Source organism: Panicum hallii, chromosome 9, assembly GCF_002211085.1.
Source record: "Panicum hallii strain FIL2 chromosome 9, PHallii_v3.1, whole genome shotgun sequence".
NCBI lineage: Eukaryota > Viridiplantae > Streptophyta > Magnoliopsida > Poales > Poaceae > Panicum > Panicum hallii.
In genome coordinates this window covers 55,858,446-55,876,531 of record NC_038050.1, presented here as the reverse complement: position 1 = coordinate 55,876,531, position 18,086 = coordinate 55,858,446, and the positions used below count along the sequence as shown (strand labels likewise).

The 18,086-nt window shown below is 47.1% G+C and overlaps 1 protein-coding gene and 1 pseudogene across 1 annotated transcript; both read right to left on the bottom strand.

Annotated features, from left to right (window-relative positions):
* Nucleotides 1-8,396: 8,396 nt before the first annotated feature.
* Nucleotides 8,397-10,308, bottom strand: LOC112876412 (metalloendoproteinase 1-MMP-like). The gene has a single exon (XM_025940517.1). The coding sequence runs from the start codon at nt 9,813-9,815 to the stop codon at nt 8,706-8,708; it is 1,110 nt and encodes a 369-aa protein (XP_025796302.1). The 5' UTR covers nt 9,816-10,308; the 3' UTR covers nt 8,397-8,705.
* Nucleotides 10,309-14,971: 4,663 nt separating this feature from the next.
* LOC112876413 lies at nt 14,972-16,732 on the bottom strand (annotated as a pseudogene).
* Between the last annotated feature and the right edge of the window lie 1,354 nt (nt 16,733-18,086).

Here is an 18,086-nt window from a genome sequence, read left to right as displayed (position 1 = left end):
ACAGCATGGATACGACATATAATAGACCATCTCAACTTGGTGTGAGAGGATAAATGGATTGTAACCAGAAAGTCGCAATTTATGGTTCACCTCCACTAAACCAAGTTTTTTGTTATGCTTTACCCCAGAACCTAATTTATTATTGAATCAATCACAATAAAAGAACACAACTCTTAAATCTTTTGAACCTTCAAACTTCAGCTCCAATATATTCTAAATGACACCGAAATACTCCGTGATAGAACCATCTGATGCACTCGCAGTGGTCACAACTCCACTATTTGTTGTGACGGCACGTGGATTTTTTTGCTTCAAACTTGGTTGAACGGAACCGAAATCCGTTTATGTCATAACAACCATAAGTCCTTGCAGTCGTGCTTCCATGTGAAAGCAATCTTAGATCATCATGGACACTGCTATCCTTCATGCACTACAATTTTTAAAATTTTGTTAACTCATAACGAGTTATATAAATAAGGTAGTTAGAGTAAGGATGCTTACATGTCTTCGATCCTCTCTCATTTTCTCAAACTAGCTACTTCATAACGAAAGTGAGAAATATCACTTCATTAATGATACTAAGCAAACAAAAATTATCAAGAAAATGTAACACAAATATTTTTAGAGTAATACAGCTTCTGGCCTTAGAGTAATGGACAACAATGCATCACTAAGTTTAATAGTTATTCAGTTAGTTCGAAACTAGCAGGAAAGAGAACGGGCAGGCATACCTGTGGGCGGCGGTGGGCCGCGGGGGCACGGCGTGGGGCCTCGGGGTGGCGGCGGGGGCCTGCGGGGCGGCAGCGGGCCACAGGGCCGCGGCGGGCCGCAGGGGCATGGCGTGGGGCCTCGGGGGTGGCGGCGGGGGCCGGCAGGGCGGCAGTGGGCCGCGGGGCCGCAGTGTGGGACCTCGGGGGCGGCGACGGGGCCCGTGGGGAGGCGGCTGGCCGTGGGGGCATTGCGTGGGCCTGGGGGGGGGGCGGTGCCGCGGCGTGGGACCTCGGGGGTGGTGGCGGGCCTCGGGGTCGCGGCGTGGGACCTCGGGGCCGGCGCCGGTGGGCTGCTGCGCAGCGGAAGGCCGCGGGGCCGCGGCGGGGAGCCGTGCGAGGCGGCGGCAGCCCCCGGGGCGGCGGGGCAGTGGGGCGGCCGCAGGGCCGCGGGGCGGCGGGGAGGGGGGCACGCGGGGCGGTGGCAGGGGGGCCGCGGGGCGGGGCCGTGGCGGCGGGGCGCTGGGCCGGGGGCGGTGTTGGCGGGCGCTGGGGTGGGGGCTCAATCTGCTGCGTAGAAGACAACCAAATCGAGGGGAGGCCGGTACTTAGGGTACCGATATTTTCGTCGGCCAGAGTGAGCCGACGAAATTAGATCTATTTTCGTCGGCCTGCCGACGAAAATCTCTGCTTTGTTTCGTCGGCCCGTGCCTAGCCGACGAAAATATGGACTTGTTTTCGTTGGTCCGCGCTAGGCCGACGAAAATACGCTCAAATTTCGTCGGCTTGTGTAAGCCGATGAAATAAGTTTGTTATTTTCGTCGGCTTGCGTTTGGCCGATGAAATTAGATGTGGCCCATAAAATTGAGCTAATTTGGTGTAGTGGATATGCGGGCGTGCAAGCCACAGTTGTGGCAATATTGGTCCAATGCTTAAGGTTGTGATGCCTAACATTTTACAAGCACCAAAGTTCGTAACCGGAGTGCTTCACACGTCCCAAGCCCGACCCGAGTCTGATTGATCACAAAAATGAAGGGACGATTGACTTGTTAGACGTGCTTAGGTAGGAATTTCGAGGCCAAATGATTAGGCCTAGCCCGAGCCTAGCCCGAAATTTATAAAAAAGCAAAGTATTTTTACGTGGGAAAAGAACGGTTGACTAGTTCGAGGCCAAACCCAACCTGACTTGGCTTGATTTTGCTGCACCGATCAGGTTATCGGGTGGGCCTAGACGTTGATATTATAGGCACAATAATTTTTCATCCTTTTATAGATCTCAACCCGATCCTGGCTTGGCTTGTGGAATCTACAGGTTGCCCTCTCATAGAGATGATTCTGTTCCTAACTTCGTCACACCATCTGCCTTAGTAACCAAACAAAGGTCAAAATATATTAGCAAACAATTAGCTTGACCTCAAATGAAGACAACTAACAATTTGTGTGTAATTTCTTTTGCTCGAAACAAAATATAGATTGTTTTTGGGAACACCAATATATATGGACACTAATCACAGTAAAGTCACAATATATATGGCAACTTTGTGATACTATGCCTTTATTTTTTTTACCTAGAATGGCACTGCCCTTCATTAAGTCGAAGAAACCTTGAGATGCCTAGCCAGGGTGGAGCTACGTGTAGTTGGCGTTGTCAGCTGACAACGGCAACATTTTCGTAAGCAAGTGGAGGCCGAAAGAGCTTAGTTTCATTCTTCATTCTTTGATCTACTTTTTTTTAGCAGAATGTTAGATAAGCGACTAATTGTTTTTACAACTCATGATAGTGGTTATTGCATATTCAGATATTCCAAATGATGATGTTAAACCAATCTCTGTGCATAGTTTCATTACATAGTTACCAAGACTAAGAACTTGGTAACTGTGCTAGAGGAGTGTTATGGTGATAAACCTCTCTCTCATCCTATGAAACTCTCCCACATCTCTCCTCATAGTTACCCTATCATGTCAGCAAATGTGCTGATGTGACACAACATTTTGCATAGTGGTAGCGAGGAATTGAAATTGTAAAGGATAATTACTATTGTAAAACTTAACAATCTCATAATATATCATCATTTAGTTTTCATTGTGTTATCCATAAAATTATAATTTCAAAGTATAGGTTAAGTACATTGCACTGACATCGACGATAAAATTTTCTGACTTTGCCCATCATTTTTTTACGAACATAATACAAATGCAGATGCTCACCACATGCACGCACACTCACCCCTATAAATACATGCACGCAAACATGTTGTAAATTGATTTGTTAAATTTTTTGAGCTTCTATTGCAACACTATTTGACATATATATGGAGATTACTCAAGCCAAAGTCTAATAAGGCTAGTGTTTCTTTCACAGTCACAATCATGTGTGCCCCCACACTTTTTTTTAACTATGCCCTATCATGGACAATCTTCCACCCATCTTCGCAACACTCTGCCTTATTTTTTATGTACCGGCAGTAACACTGCTCTTCAATTAAGTTGAGGGAAGAAACAACCGCCTGTCACATAGTTATGGTAAAAGTAGGCAACAAATCATCAGATCTTGACTCAGACGTCTATAAATTGTGTCGTCAAAGTTTTCAACTAGAAACAAGTTATGGCTTGCTTTAGGCTATGTTTGGTTCAGTTTTTTGAGCCTGATTCTGCTTTCAGAAAGCGGAAGTTGAATTAAAGGGGTTCAACTTTTCTGCAGCTGCTTTAAAAAAGCTGCTTTTCTGTGGTACAAATTTGAAAGCAGGTTGTACCCTGATTTTGCAGCTTTTCCGAATTTGTGAAAACTACACACCTACATTGGTCACATATATACCCTTTCAATTCTTTTTTATATATAAAAAATAAAGATTTTCATATATAGAAAAATAAAAATAAAAAAGAATACAAAAAAATTAACTCCAAATATTTTCATATATATAAAAAATAAAGATTTAAAGGAAAAAGAATTTGGTCATCACAAATAAATATTGTATACTGTCAATTTACATAAAGATAATATATAACTTTTCACAGTCGACAACTCACAGCTGTTTGAACCAAACGACTTTCAGTTTTTTCACGGCAGTCATCTCACAGCAGACATGTGACAGCAGCTTTTTAACAGCTCACAGCTGAACCAAACGCACCCTTAGTAACATTGATACGTGGTCAGTTGCTTGAAGGAAAACTAAACTGTATCATACGAACAAACAGCCCGGTCGAGTAAAACCAGAAAGATAAAAAGCTCAGCTTCTCCTAACCGAACAACACCGCACATGCTTCGATTGGTTACCTGCATGCAGTATGCTTTCCGAGCATCAGATGCTAATGTGGTAGGGCATTCGTACATCCATCGACTTTGCTTTGCAAGAAAAAGCTGCCAAAATGTGCTTTCCCCGTCGGGTGAACCTTAAAGAGAGAGGACGGGTTTATCGTGCAGGTAAAGGAAATTAACTGGCGCGGCAAGTACTCCCACGGTGACGCACTGCACTTGCACATGCATGATTGCGGAATTGCTTCTAGCAGGCGCCATGACTTTTCCCCTCTTGTCTTCCCAGCTTGAAACCAATCTCTTTTGGCATCCGCATTGGTTGTGCTGTGCGTAGGCCATGGCCTACTTCGAGCCCAATTAACGGCTCCTATAATTATGCTTGCATTATTGATGTCTATATGAATAGCTGGTACTAGTAGGTTGAACGTCTCAAGGATTACTCATCACCATCCGTCCCTAATACTGCTACTTCCGTTTCAAAATATAGGTCGTTTTGATTTTTCTATAGATTTTGCTATATATCTGGATATAACAAAGCTAAACGATCTACATTTTGGAATATATATATGTTATTGGATGTATTCCCGTTATATTACCACTGGTTACTGGTGTCGTAGTCTAATAAGCCAACGGCAACAAGTTAATTAACCAGATTGTTATAATGGTCAAAGTCTGTATTCCAGATGGAATTTTGGTTGGATATATGTATATACCATGGAGAGTAGCTTGCATGCTTTTTTGTTTTGCGCTCTTTCGTCTTCCCCCTTTTCATTTTTTTTTTGCAGCTGTGCTGTGGCGTGCAATGCTGCTGCATCTTCAGACTCCGATATAATGCTCCTCGCCCACGAACCAAGCATGCCTTCTGTTCCGTGGACAGAGAAGTAATTAGGGCCGATTTGAGAGGCAGAAAAAAACCATTGATTGCTTCTGTTTTCTCGCGTGGTTTGCACCTGCACGGCTCGTACGTTCAGCTCGCCAACAGGGCATCTGTATGATTTGCCCGCCTGCCAGTTTCGTCAGAAAGCTCTCTGCGCTCCGCTCAGTTAGCTACTCGTTCAGCTCGGTCCCTTCCCGCAACGGCCAACGGCAAGCCATCCATTCGGCCAAGCTTTGAAAATTGGAATCCATCAACCCAAGAACAATCGAATGAAACAAAGAAAATAAGAACAATCGAATGAAACAAAGAAAAATAAGAGAAGCTGCAAGCTAGTTGGGGCCGGTCAACGGTCTCCAGGAAGTTCAGATACAAAAAAACGTTCAGGTAAAGTGCTTGGCGGTGAATTATGGACGAAGAAACAGAGACTCCGGTTGCCGGAGCTGGCGAGGCTGAGCACCCAGCTGGCTACCACGCCGCGCGCTTGGGTCCCTGCAAAAACTGCACCGTCCACGCCCCAAGCGCATGGTCGCGAGGCGTTGACAACTCGAGTACGAGCCGACGAGCCCTCCCCTGATGGCCGGGCTCTGCCGTCCCGGCCGCCGCCGCCGCCGCCGCCGTGCGCGCGCAGCGCCGCTGCAAGTTGCGAGCCCGTGCCTGCCGTGCCGAGGAGGTCGTTAAAGTACGAGCTACGTCAGTCTCCACGGCATGCATGCTTGCTGGCGCGCCCGGGTTCCGAGGCGCGCGGATGTGGAGATACCGATTCCGCCGTCGCTGATTGGTTCACGTTCACCCGGAATTGCAGTAAACTAGTGCCCCTGCTGTTTACAACCATATCCTCTTTTGGGGTTACGGTGATCGGAGCAGGAGGGAGTAAGATATTGGAAACCGCATGTCTAGGACATAGGAGCACTCCTGTATAACAGATTATCAGTCGAGGTACGTTGACCTACCAGGCTAGTAGCATAAACTTACTGGCATAATCTACTCGAACAGTTGAGCATCAGCGGTTCAGCACGATGCGGCCTCCTCTTGTTTTCACTTTTTGCGAGTGACGTCTGGAACGGAACGCCTCGACAGAGGCCTTGTGCTGTGAATTTCGAGATGGAGCCCTCGTGGGTCGTGGCCGTGTGTATACTATTTGCAATGAACAATGATGATGATGATGATGCACCGTACACACAAACCGATCTCTCCATACAAATGTGAAGACTTTTTTTTTTGCATGTTGGATGGACTTGTGGCCAGCGGCAAGAATTGGTTAGGTAGGCCTACTGGCTGAGCCTTCAATGGGTTTTGTACTCGTAAAGAAAAAAAGACGAATAAGGATCACAACATGTGGATTAGATGATGACCGGCCGCCCATGGTATGGCTATATCAGGCCCGGTTTAAGGCACCACATGGGCCTTAAAATTTGGGACATTTAAGTTAGATGGACCAAAAGCCCAATAAGAGAAAGACAAACTAGTAAAGCGTTATTTCGGTTCTGTTTGTTTTAGCCCGACGAGGAGCATCTGCGTAGGCGTTTAGTGGGCCGCGAGCTGGGCTGATGGATCCTAGTGTTAGCCGGCCTATATGATGAGGCCACAACTCCAGTCCTAAACGCGGATCGACGCATCTCGAGAGGCATCGATCGAACTCGAGCCCTAATTCCCCACGGGCAGCCAACTTTAAAACCCTAGCCGCCGCCTCTCCTCCGGAGCTGTTCTCCTCCACCTCCTCGGCTGCCCTAGCGGATCCTCTTGAAGAGAGGCTCCAAGGGTGAATATCGGCTGGGTAATCCCCCTCCTCTCTCCCATTCTCGTCATGTTGCGATTCGTGCTTTGTTAGATTTGATTCTTGATGTTTGTAGCTCTGTTGTTTGTGCGATTTGTAATGAGAGCGACTTAAACTTCAGTTCAATAGCCATCTCCCTTGGGAGAATCTCATGATGCGGTGGTCGTATGGGTTTTCGAGGTTACAAAGTGGCCAGCAAATAATATGCAGACTCCTGGTTAAGTCTGTATTTGGTCTCGGTGGCTAATTAGCCAATCACACACCGCAGCCACCATGGCAGCAATCCCTGTGTGGATGGTCAGTAAGCCCACCAACATTAACTCGTGTTGTTGTGCTAATCGAAGGGATGGCTCTGCCTAGTGCAGCAGTGCTTCCTTCTCTGACGCATCAACTCACAACTCGGCACTAGAAGGCTAAGAGTTTAGTTTTCTGTAGATTAGTAAGCTAGTGCATCCTTTTTGGACCTGGCGCAAATGAACTATTTTCGTTTTGATGTCCCATTCTAATGCCTTAGTGTTTTATTTTGAGGGGTATCGGTGCAGAGAACCACGGTGACTCGTTAGCCGGTTGCATATTTTTTTCAGTTGCGCAACTGGTAGTAGGTTCACCTAGATGTGGTTTTCGCGACTATGTCTTGTATATTGGGCTACTGGCAGTCAGTTAAATTGGCCCTTCAGGTTGTAGCTGCGGACACTCCTTTTGCATCCTTTGCCTGTACTTCTAGCCTGTATATGTAATTTGTCTACAGCGGAATCTTTGAACACTCAGGGATTACCATTGAACTTCCATCTCTTTTCAGTATTACTAGTAGTTCTTTTGCCATTAATTTGATATCCTCAGTCTGAAATTTAAAATCAATTATCATCAGTATCACCAATTATTCTTATACAAATAGTGAGGGACTCATCTAAAAAATAGCGACTGACTAAGGTTTCGCTATTCTTCTCTCTACCAGTCTATTTCACAGTTTTTGTGCCTTAAGAAACAGAAAGAGAGCATCGTTTGATGCTAGCACTATGTTTCCACCACATCTGATGCTGTTTCTTCTTAGCACTGTTCAATTAAATGCTAGCCCAGACATTCTATGACCTGCCATTGTTGAGTGGATGTTTGAGGTTAATATCTCCAGGCAAACAATTATATGATGCCCATTCTGGACCAATACTGAACTTTTGCCTAGGTGATTTGTAGCTTAGCTGTGCTCTTCATGCCATTTGTGGTTACAGATTATTGCAGATGTTGTAGTTAGTATCTTGTTCAGAAAGACGCCCAAAACAATTAAAAAGTTAGTATCTTGTTCAGAAAGACCTATGTGCTACTCCTGGAAACCTGATACTCTTACTTACTCTGTTAAGGAGCATAGAATCACTACTTGTTTGTGATTTTTTCTTAGTTTCTCTTGGGCGATGAATTGGTTCTTGTGCTATGGCTTACATCTTTTTATTTGGTTTGCAGTTTCTCAAGATTATGTCTAGTGGCACCCAATCTGAGGGATCACCCCAACCAGCTTCAAAACGTGCTGTGAATTCATGCCGAAAGAATGTACCCGGCAGTTCATTTGTCTCAGATTTGAGAGATCACATCCATGAGTTCATCCATGCCTCTGCCGATGAACACCGGACATGCTTCACAAAGACAATGAAGAAGATGTTTGGGATGTCAAAGAGTGCCGCAGAGAAATCCTCTGGGGTAGAGGAAGCTGGACCCGAAAGTGTGTTGCCACTTCAGACGACAGTGTCGCGGTAGAAGTCTCTCCACTTCGGTTTGTCTCAGTAGAAATAGAATGAAATGTTAATAACTAGGGGGCTCTCTGGTGTGAGGTTTTAGCTGTCAGTGAGCATAGTTCTCTTGTGTAGATAACACATTTTTCACACTTTCTGACTGATAAGATGATGTACAGTTGCATGGAACATTTCTGCAAGAACAAATCTACACGAAGAGAGACGCATCTCTCTTGCACACATTTGTGTGCAAAATTAATCTAACCTGCAAGAAGAGACGTTTCTCTCTCCCTTAGCAGGATCATGCTACCTAATGCTTTCCCCCCGTTCTGTTCTTATCCTTTTTATACGTATTATAAACCTGTCTATCCATCTACAATTGCGTCACTAGTATGATCAGGACTGCACAAACTATACTAGCTGACCCTGCAAGCCAGTTGCTCCTCCCCGTCGCCATGGATGAGTCCTGCTGGTACAGTGAACTGAGACTGAACCCCGGGTTTGGTCCATACAGCCACTGGACGCCTTCGATGTCGTCGACGGTGAGCGCCGCCTTTTTCTGCCGCGGGCTGAGGCTCGGGTACATGACCGCCTTGGGCGACGAGGAGTGCCCCAGCCCGAGGACGTGCCCGATCTCGTGCGTGGCCACGGACTCCAAGTCGATAGCCGAGTGCGCCGTTTCCGTGTCCATGTCAACCGCCCACCGCTCTGCCGCGTCGAGGTGGAGCCGCCCGTTCCTGGGGGAGAAGGCGTGGCCGAGCACGCCTAGCGGCCCGTCGAAGGGGATCCCGTCGCCGTGGCTGCCCACATAGAATCCCACCCTGATGTTGGCCTCGTAGTAGTCGTCGGTCTCGACGAAAACCACAGGGATGACCCGCGCCCACCGCGCGAACGCGCGCCGGAACACGGCGCGCACGGTCTCGGCAGGCAGGTAGTCGACGGTGGCCGTCGGCGAGATGGCGTACGTGAGCACGAGCGGGTCCGGTTGCGTCCACCGCGGCTCGCCCTTGAAGAACGTGAACCGGCTGACCGCGCCGGCGGCGGCCTGGCTCCCCGTCCCCGCGGCCGTCAGGGACACGGGCGTGACGCCGTGGCCGTTGTCGCCGACGCCGCAGCGCGGGGCCATGATTCGGTCGAGCGTGGTGGAGTCGAGCTGCCCCGTGACCGGCAGGCTCAGCGTGGACTGGTACCGCCGGACGGCAGCCTCCATGTGCGCGTCAAACGCGTCCGTCGGCTCGTGCTCCGCCCCGTGCATGTAGCCGAACCTCGCCAGGTAGCGCTTGAGCTCCGCCAGGCCCGCGACGCGGCTGCCCCGGCGCGCGTCGAGCAGCTGCTGGAACGAGCGCCACGCCGGGCCGTCCTGCCGGTGGTCCGTCGCCGTCAGGGGCGCGTCGGCGGCCACGTGGAGGCAGGAGACGGGGAGGGGGCGACGCAGCAGGAGCAGCAGCACCACCGATACGAGGCACGCGCGACATGGCAGCATCAGAGCCAGGCGCCGCCGCCTGCCGTGGCCGTTAGGGTGTCGCCGAGGTAGCTGTGGGCGGGCGGTTATTCCCGTTACACGGCTACCACTACTTGTCGCGGAGGCGGCAAAGAATTTCGTGCTCGCGCCGCACGAGACGAAACTAAGAAGGCTGCAGATAGGAGGGGAGTGGGTCAGGCGACGGCGTCCCGGTTGGTCACCGGCTGACCTCGTCGCCTCCTGCCCTGCCCCCTGACAGCAGAGGCGTTCTTCGTCACGTAAACGACGGGTCACAATTCAATCGTGCCGTGCCCGGGAAGACCAGCTAGCTGCTGTGGCGGACGACCTGCTGTGTCGTCAACGTACAGCCCATGGCAGCGGTGTTCATGGAGGTGTTCTCGGCGCGTGATGGTGGATTAGGCCGGCGTGCTCCCGATCGGCTATTCCAAAGGCAGACATGGCCAAGCGAGGAAAGGCGACGCATTTGAGAATTGAGCCAGATTTTTAGAGATTGGTGGCTCCGGTGCTTTGATGGGCATGGGCCAGGGGCAACTGAGGGGGATGTATTGTGGATGGGCTTGTCGAATGACGTTGCTACACGAAAGCCAAGCTGAAAGCGAAAGGAGCCTATCCATCTGATTGAGCTTGGTTTTAAGTACTTAATTAAGTGGATTTTGTACTTCGATATATGTAAGTGTATCACCAGAAAAAAATTGTGTCTACTTGCTTAGGCGTCACAGCCAGGAGTATCATATCGATAAACTCGATCAGGAAGCTTGGGGCATCCGAGCTTCTGAACCGAATCCTCCCCCAAGTCCCGATCATAGTGAGCGATCAGCGTCGGGGTGCTTTGCTCGTGTTGCTTTAAAGTTTAAATAACCGAGCTCGAGTGCTCGACGCGGTGGAATGGAACTGGAAGCCTTGCTGCGGTGGAACCAGTGGCTGGCCCGATCCCGACCCCACAGCCTCCACCCGCCCGTCAGCGCGCCGGAGCACGCGACGCGGCCGCGAGCGCTTTCGGGGGTCGCCGTCTCGACGCCGACCGCTCGGCTCCCTCCACCTGTTTACCTGCTGCACCGCGCGGCCCGGGAGCAACGGCCTCGGTGGCCTCTTGCGCGGGTTGGAGCTTTCGGCCGCAACCGCCAGCCAGCCTCATCCTCTGTGCTCATGTCATCCTGGTGATTCCCTATCCGGGATGCGCGCGCGAGCGAGCTAGGATGGGGATGATGATTGATGAGTGCGGTTTGGTCTTGGAACAGGATGCTATGCTACGACAGGGGAGCAGAGCACCTCAGGGCCTGTGGATGCTGGTGTCGCCTCAGAAGCCAGACCCAGCGCACGGCACAGCCCCTGCAGGGACCCCAGCTCAGAAGGCAGATGCGTGGCATGGCGAATAGCGTGCAGGTACACGATCTGCCCGCATGACGATCAAGCTTCCCGTTGCGGGCGTACAAGTTGACAAGTGGTGCAACGGCATTCGACTGCAGATTTATAATGCGAGTTTGTAATCTCAATTTGTAGCGCATTTGTTTCCACGGGAATGGGCAAAGTAAAAAGTTCATTTTATCTTCTACATCTATCGAGAAAGTCTGGTTAAAACAAGGCTGGGAGGAAAAAATAACCAGCATCATGTTCGGTAGTGTCTGGTATTGTAGATGAGGGAGTAAAAGTGTAAAACTAGCCTTTGCACAACAGTTTTTTTTTTGAGATTATTTTGCGCAACAGTTAAATGATGCAGAAAAAGACTTTGGTAAAATTGCAAAGCCCATTCGTTGAAGAAGCCCACCCCAAGCCGGCCTGGTTGTAAATTTCCTCTACAGCCCAGGTGACCGTGCCACGTCGGCCCATGCCCGCCAGCGTGGCACAGTGATGGGCCAGCTCATTGAGCCCGACTCGCACTGCCCAAGCCGCTAACTCAACCCGCCTCCGGGCCGACCAAGCCAGACACGCGACCCGGCAGCCGACTAGGCCGGCGAGCGGCGCGACGAGGCGTCCATGCGGAGACAATGTCACGGCCTCGCAGGCAAAAGAAGCTGTGCTAGGATCAGGTGTGCCCTCAACAACTTGGACTCTTGGTGTCAAGCTACTGGACCTGGGGATTTGCTTTGAGAATGCCGGTAAACCGGTAATGGACGGTGTGAGACACCGATACAAAGTTGGCCCGGGGGCCTTAGATTACAGCCAGATGGTGGGAGAGAGAGGGACCTGTGCCATTCTAAAAATGTTACACCAGTGATCAGCCAAATGTTTGTGTCTGGCAGGAAGGCGATAACGCCAGAGGAGGCACTCGGCCTTGCACTGTTCGAGGAGACGAGGAAGGCTTGGTGTTGCACCACGGAACACCACTTCGTGCCGGTGCTTCCAGATCTGCCAGCAGCGCGTTGCTTTGAGAACTGGGGATTAAGGCTTAGGAATTGCTGGATTCTTATGCATGCGATTGGAATATGAATGGTACTGGGTGAGGTCTGGGTGGATTGCCGAATGACTTCGTGCCTCAGTTTTTGATGCAATGTTGCTGCAATGGAGCGAGGGGAAGTGGGAGCCTGACATGAGTGAGCCCACCATGTGAGAGGTTCGGGCCAGATTGCAAACCCAAAAAAACAAGCGAGCAGGCGGGAGGAATGCATGCAATGATGCAAACAGGCTAAGTCAGGAGGACGGCCCAGATCAATTTAATCCGTCCTTTTCAGACTTATTATAATTTTCGGGTTTTCTGAATGTTAACCGGCTAAAGATTTTGATATATAGGACGGTATGGCTCCAACTCTAGAAAATTCGTGAAGTTCTCGGAGCTGCTCATAAATTAAGGGTCTTTTGCTGCCCACCTTCAGAAATTCTTGGACCTAGAGGTGTAAATAAACTAAATAAATCAAGGGTCTTTTACCGAGTTATTATACTTTTATTTTAGATTTAAAATAAAAATACAAAATATTTTAATCTATTTTACAAACTTCAGCGCCAGCATGAATCTCAGAGCTGGAGCGATACCAAACTGGCCCATAATAGATAGGCATGCGTTAGTTATTATATGCAAGGCAATAATGGACGGAGTTCACTGTGGTAAAACTCTTGATCAAGGTTGCTTTTGTTAGTCTTCAAATTGCACTGCTACTTGTATTTTATGCTATTTTTTTAGTGATAGATGATGTGTCCATTGATACGAGGTGATTTCATCAATTCCATGATCTATCGTCTAGTACTCTAGTCTTTTACTCTTTTGGAGGTATTGATAGGGTAGATTGTACATGTGTGTTCATATAGGTGATATGCGAGCACGTTGTATATGTTTAAAGAAAAAACCCCACATAATCTCGCTAGGAGTGAACCACTCTGATTTGCCTTATTTTTTTTGTCACAATAATGCAAGTTCTGATGATGTCGGAGGAGTTCCTTTTAAATGGAAGCAAGTTAAATTTACTTCTCAAATTTATCTAGGAGTCAACCCTCTTCCCCACTAATAACTAATAAACTTGTGTATTCATATAGGTGATATGCGAGCACGTTGTATATGTTTAAAGAAAAAACCCACATAATCTCGCTAGGAGTGAACCACACTGATTTGCCTTACTTTTTTTTTTGTCACAATAATGCTAGTTCTGATGATGTCGAAGGAGTTCCTTTTAAATGGAAGCAAGTTTAATTTACTTCTCAAATTTATCTAGGAGTCAACCCTCTTCCCCACTAATAACTAATAAACTCCAATACCAGTGATAGGTGTTTGCAGCATGGTCTTGAGCTCAGTCGGACGATGCATAGGAATGAAACTATACTCCCTCCGTCCTGAAATATAAACCATTGAAGGGTTCAAAATTTGTACCCAAATATAAGGCATACTAGGATATTTTGGAAACTAATTATTTCCAACCAGCCATAAAAATTAGCGAAATGACAATCAAACAAGGTATTAAATAGGGGTACATGCATCTTTTTGTTTTCTTCCTTAATCTGTCTTAAAATTGCTAGAATACCTTACATTACAGAATGGAGGGAGTACATAGTTAAAAAAAATCGGCACCTCCTTTTCTTGTGTTATTGATGTACTTTGTTTTATCTGCCTATATATATATATATTGTCTATCGATTTTTAACGCATTCTACTATCTCTAGCTGAAGTCATGAAGCTCTTGGTCCTATTCAGAATGTATTCGTACTCTTATTAGGCAGTTGCAAGTTGAGATCTGAAAAACAAAGGCAGGTGCAAGTTGCACCAGTTTGTTTGTATAAGGTCACTGATGGTGTGTGAATTGTGATGTGCAAAACTCAGAGTTATTTCGTACTCCAATTACCTCGCCTAGAAGGTAAGAGTTTCAAATAAATCTGGATCTTTAATTTTTTTATGAGAGATAAAACAACTAAAAGAGGAAAACGAGAAAAAAAACAGGCTACAATAGGCGAGATCTTAGACCTGCATGCATGTAGCATACCGATTCTCTTCTCGTGTCCTTCTTTTTTTTTTTGCATCAGGTTGTAATAAACATAGCATGCCATATGTTTCTTAGATCTACATTCCAAAATGTACCACACACACATATATATATATATGTCACGTTTCTCTTAGTGCAACATGTTAAAATAAAAAAAGCGTACAAGCATGTCCAGTTAGATCTAATCTAGTCAACCCTCTTCGCCACCAACTAAATTCCAGTACCAGTGATAGGTGTTTGCAGCATGGTCTTGAGCCCGGTCAGATGATGCATTAGAAAAAAAAAATCCTTTACGTCAGTCCACTAGGTGATGGCGGAAGTGTGCCCCACTATGTTCTTCAAAACTACACATAAAAATCGGCACCTCCTTTTCTTGTGATATTGATGCACTTTGTTTTATCTACATATCGCCTATCGATTTCTAACACGTACTACTATCTCTAGCTGAAGTCATGAAGCTCTTGGTCCTATTCAGAATGTATTCGTACTCTTATTAGGCAGTTGCAAGTTGAGATCTGAAAAACAAAGGCAGGTGCAAGTTGCACCAGTTGGTTCGTATAAGATCGTCATTGATGGTGTGCGAATTGTGATCTGTACTTGGCGAAAATAATTATAACTCATCAAAGTCAATGCTTCGTAGAAGAAGCAAGTTACTTGTTTTTTAAAAATCTGGACACGGTGTGATGTCGGCCATATGTTTGTCCTCCTTTTTGTAGGAAATTAGCACTGACACCATTTTTTTTACATGCAAGATAAAACCCAACGTTCATTCCAGAGTAAGTTTGGGGGGATACAAGTAGATCAAACTGCAACTGCAAGCAATAGCACGAAGCAAAACAAAAACCGGAAAAATACTTCAGCAGGAAAGAAACTTCAGCACATGATCAAGCAACAAGCATTATTCATATCCATTGCTTCACAGACAACCATCAACTCTTCAAGCTCTCCAGGTGATCCCTCCCATCAAGCTTTGCCGCGAAGAAGCGTGTGATAAAATCCATGTAACCAATTGAGCTATACAGCGCCTCACCGTCCCTCTTCACAAGCTCCGGCAGAGGGCCGACGGTGGCATCCTGGCATGGCTGGTGGAACACTGCCGCCGACGTGCGCTCCTTGGTTGGGTGCACCACGGCCCTGTGCTCAATGCTTTTGTATCTTCCATTACTTAGAATCTGCAAGTTGTTTAAAAATCACGATTAAAAGAGCTAATATTCCAATCACTAGTTCGTTAGCATCAATGGAACACTGTAGACAGCATTAGTGGTTCAGTGCTCGCACAAAATGTTTTACTAGCAGCTACGCATGCATCCTTACCTCAAGTATGTCGCTGACATTGACGATGAACGCGCCATCCAGGGCGTTTATAGCAACCCACTTGCCATCCTTCCGGATCTGCAGCCCCTGCACGCCATTCGCCTGGAGCAGCAGCGTTAGGCCGGTAGCATCAGTGTGCGGCGACAGTCCGACCACCTTTTCAGCCTGCTTGCATGGCGGGTATAGGTCATCCGCATGCTTTGAGGCTGACCTCTGAATCTCTCAAGGAGAGACTCCGGCTCAACACCCATGTCCATGGCAACAAACCGCAGCAAGCAAGACACAAGCTTTGCTGCCTCAGAGGAGTACACATCTATGGAGTCCCTATCAAGATTCAAGTGTTTACCATGGAAGGGAGGTTAAAAATCAGGATGAAGTGGCAGATATGATAAAGATTCATGGCACAAAACTGAACATGTATATGTGAGTCCAGGCAGACCTGAAAGATGGAGGGTTGCTAGGCCAGAACCTCAGGTTCCTTGAATCGCTTGGACGGAGCATGAGGTAGAACATGTCTGCCCAGTCCAGTTTCTGCTTCTCGGAAACAACAAAGTGCTGGCCATACCCTTCAAGATTGCCCGGTTCCATCGAGTACACCTTCTTTGCTTCCAGTGGCTGCTTGAAGAATTCAGTCATGTCATTCCTGAAGTTGCAGATCACTTCATCTGGTACACCATGGTTGATGAGCTGCGGTTTTTGACGGCAACAGTAAATTTTCCTGCTTGTTAAAAAATGTGAATAAGCGAGTTAACTCTGTAGAATATCTAACTTGTAGCCATTGACATCAATCTTTTCTGAAACAAAAACGGAGTCACAGGGTAGTTGCAATCTTAGCTACTTAGCTCCGATCTTTGTTATACAGGTACGATGTATGGACCTGCATCTAACTGTACGATGTTATTAAACATGAAGATCTTAGCTTTATGTACCTGAAAGAAGCCCCACTGCTTACAGGCAGATCCAAGCTTGGCACACTCCTCTTTGGATGACTGCGGATCCAGCAACTTGTTGAGATCAATAATTGGGATTGAAGAGGAGATGTCATGACCATCGATGACCTCCTCGGCGGTTTCTTCCAACCTGATGTACCTTTCGGGGATCTGCTCCTCTGAAATGTTGTAATTCTGTGCAAATTCCTGCACATTTGGCACTGGTAGAGATCCTCCAGCTTCTGCGTGAGCCATTGTTACCTTACCTTGCTCTTGCGTACCTTGAGGAGCTCCTTTTTATAGCAGTTCTGGTGCTTACACTATATACTTAGCCCACGAAGTATTCAGGGTTTTAAATATTAATACTGACGGCCAAGAAAATTAATAAGTTGTACATATTTCTAGGACTGCCGGCCAACCACTCAAGCTTTATACTACTACTAGTGGAGAGAATCACACGTAGCCTCTCATTGAAGTATTCTCACAATTAAAAATTCAGAGACGGGGACTTCGGCTTAACTTATACTGATCCTCCGTGGCATTATGGCTGGCAGATTTAAGATAGCTGAGCCGAGTTCTCCTGATAAACTCAAATTACTAAATTAACAACTCAATCTTTAGTACTGATCTTATCTCTAATCGATCAACCGTTACCTAAAAGCTCTTCTAACTTGAGCAAAGGATTGAACTTGCTCCACTCGGAGTCTTATCCTCATGCACAGTCATACATCAACGACCTAGCTAGATAACTAGACATGAATATTGTCATTAATTTAAACACCGTTGTATCATACTGGGCGGTGCAACATCAATTGTTTTCTTGAGGGCCTGCGAAATATCACGTTAGTTTTATGCATACATTTTTCCAAGCTTGATATTCTTAACATAATCCTAACACTATATCATTAGCTGTACAAAGCGTATAGTTTATAAGTAATAGATGATATAGAAAATCAAATACTAACAGATGGCTCATGGTGTGATGTGAACCCGTTAGGGTTTGTTCCTGATCTTTCGATGAGAGGAGTGAAATAACTCGATTGATGGAGGAGACAACGTTCACGGCCCGACTACAGCCTTTCAAGGATGTTGCGCCTTAGCAACCGATACACCACCTCCTTTGGCTGCCGCGATCTTGTGGAGCGCGACACCCGGCCACCAGGGCACTCGTCCTGCAAGCAATCGAAGAACCAGCAAGAACAAGTAGAACAAGTACTGAAATTATGAGATGTAATTGAAGGTCTCAAATCGAATCTCAATTACGGTGGGGTTCCGAAAACAAGTGGACGGGCGGCTGGATCAGCACGCGCGTCTACAAGGAAGTAACAAAAGCTAAACTTGTATCTAACAAAATCCGAGTGTTCTTGACGGCGGCTAAAGGTTATAAAGAAATGGGAGAATGACCACAAGGGTGCTGGGGTCGTGTTCCAACCCTAGGACGCATCCGACTTGGACTCAACTTGATACACGGCCCGTTGGACCAAATTAGGGTGATGCTGCACCGTGGCTGAAAAGGACTCTGTAGTAAATCTAAGATTGTGGTTGACTCCGAATAGATATGGAGGTGATTCCGGATCCGTTGGAAAGTAGATTTGATAAGCTTTCCAGGAAGTATTTGAATGGCC

What these genes read in the sequence shown, in the direction of transcription:
- LOC112876412 (XM_025940517.1), bottom strand. Translation starts at nt 9,815, where the DNA reads ATGCTGCCATGTCGCGCGTGCCTCGTATCGGTGGTGCTGCTGCTCCTG.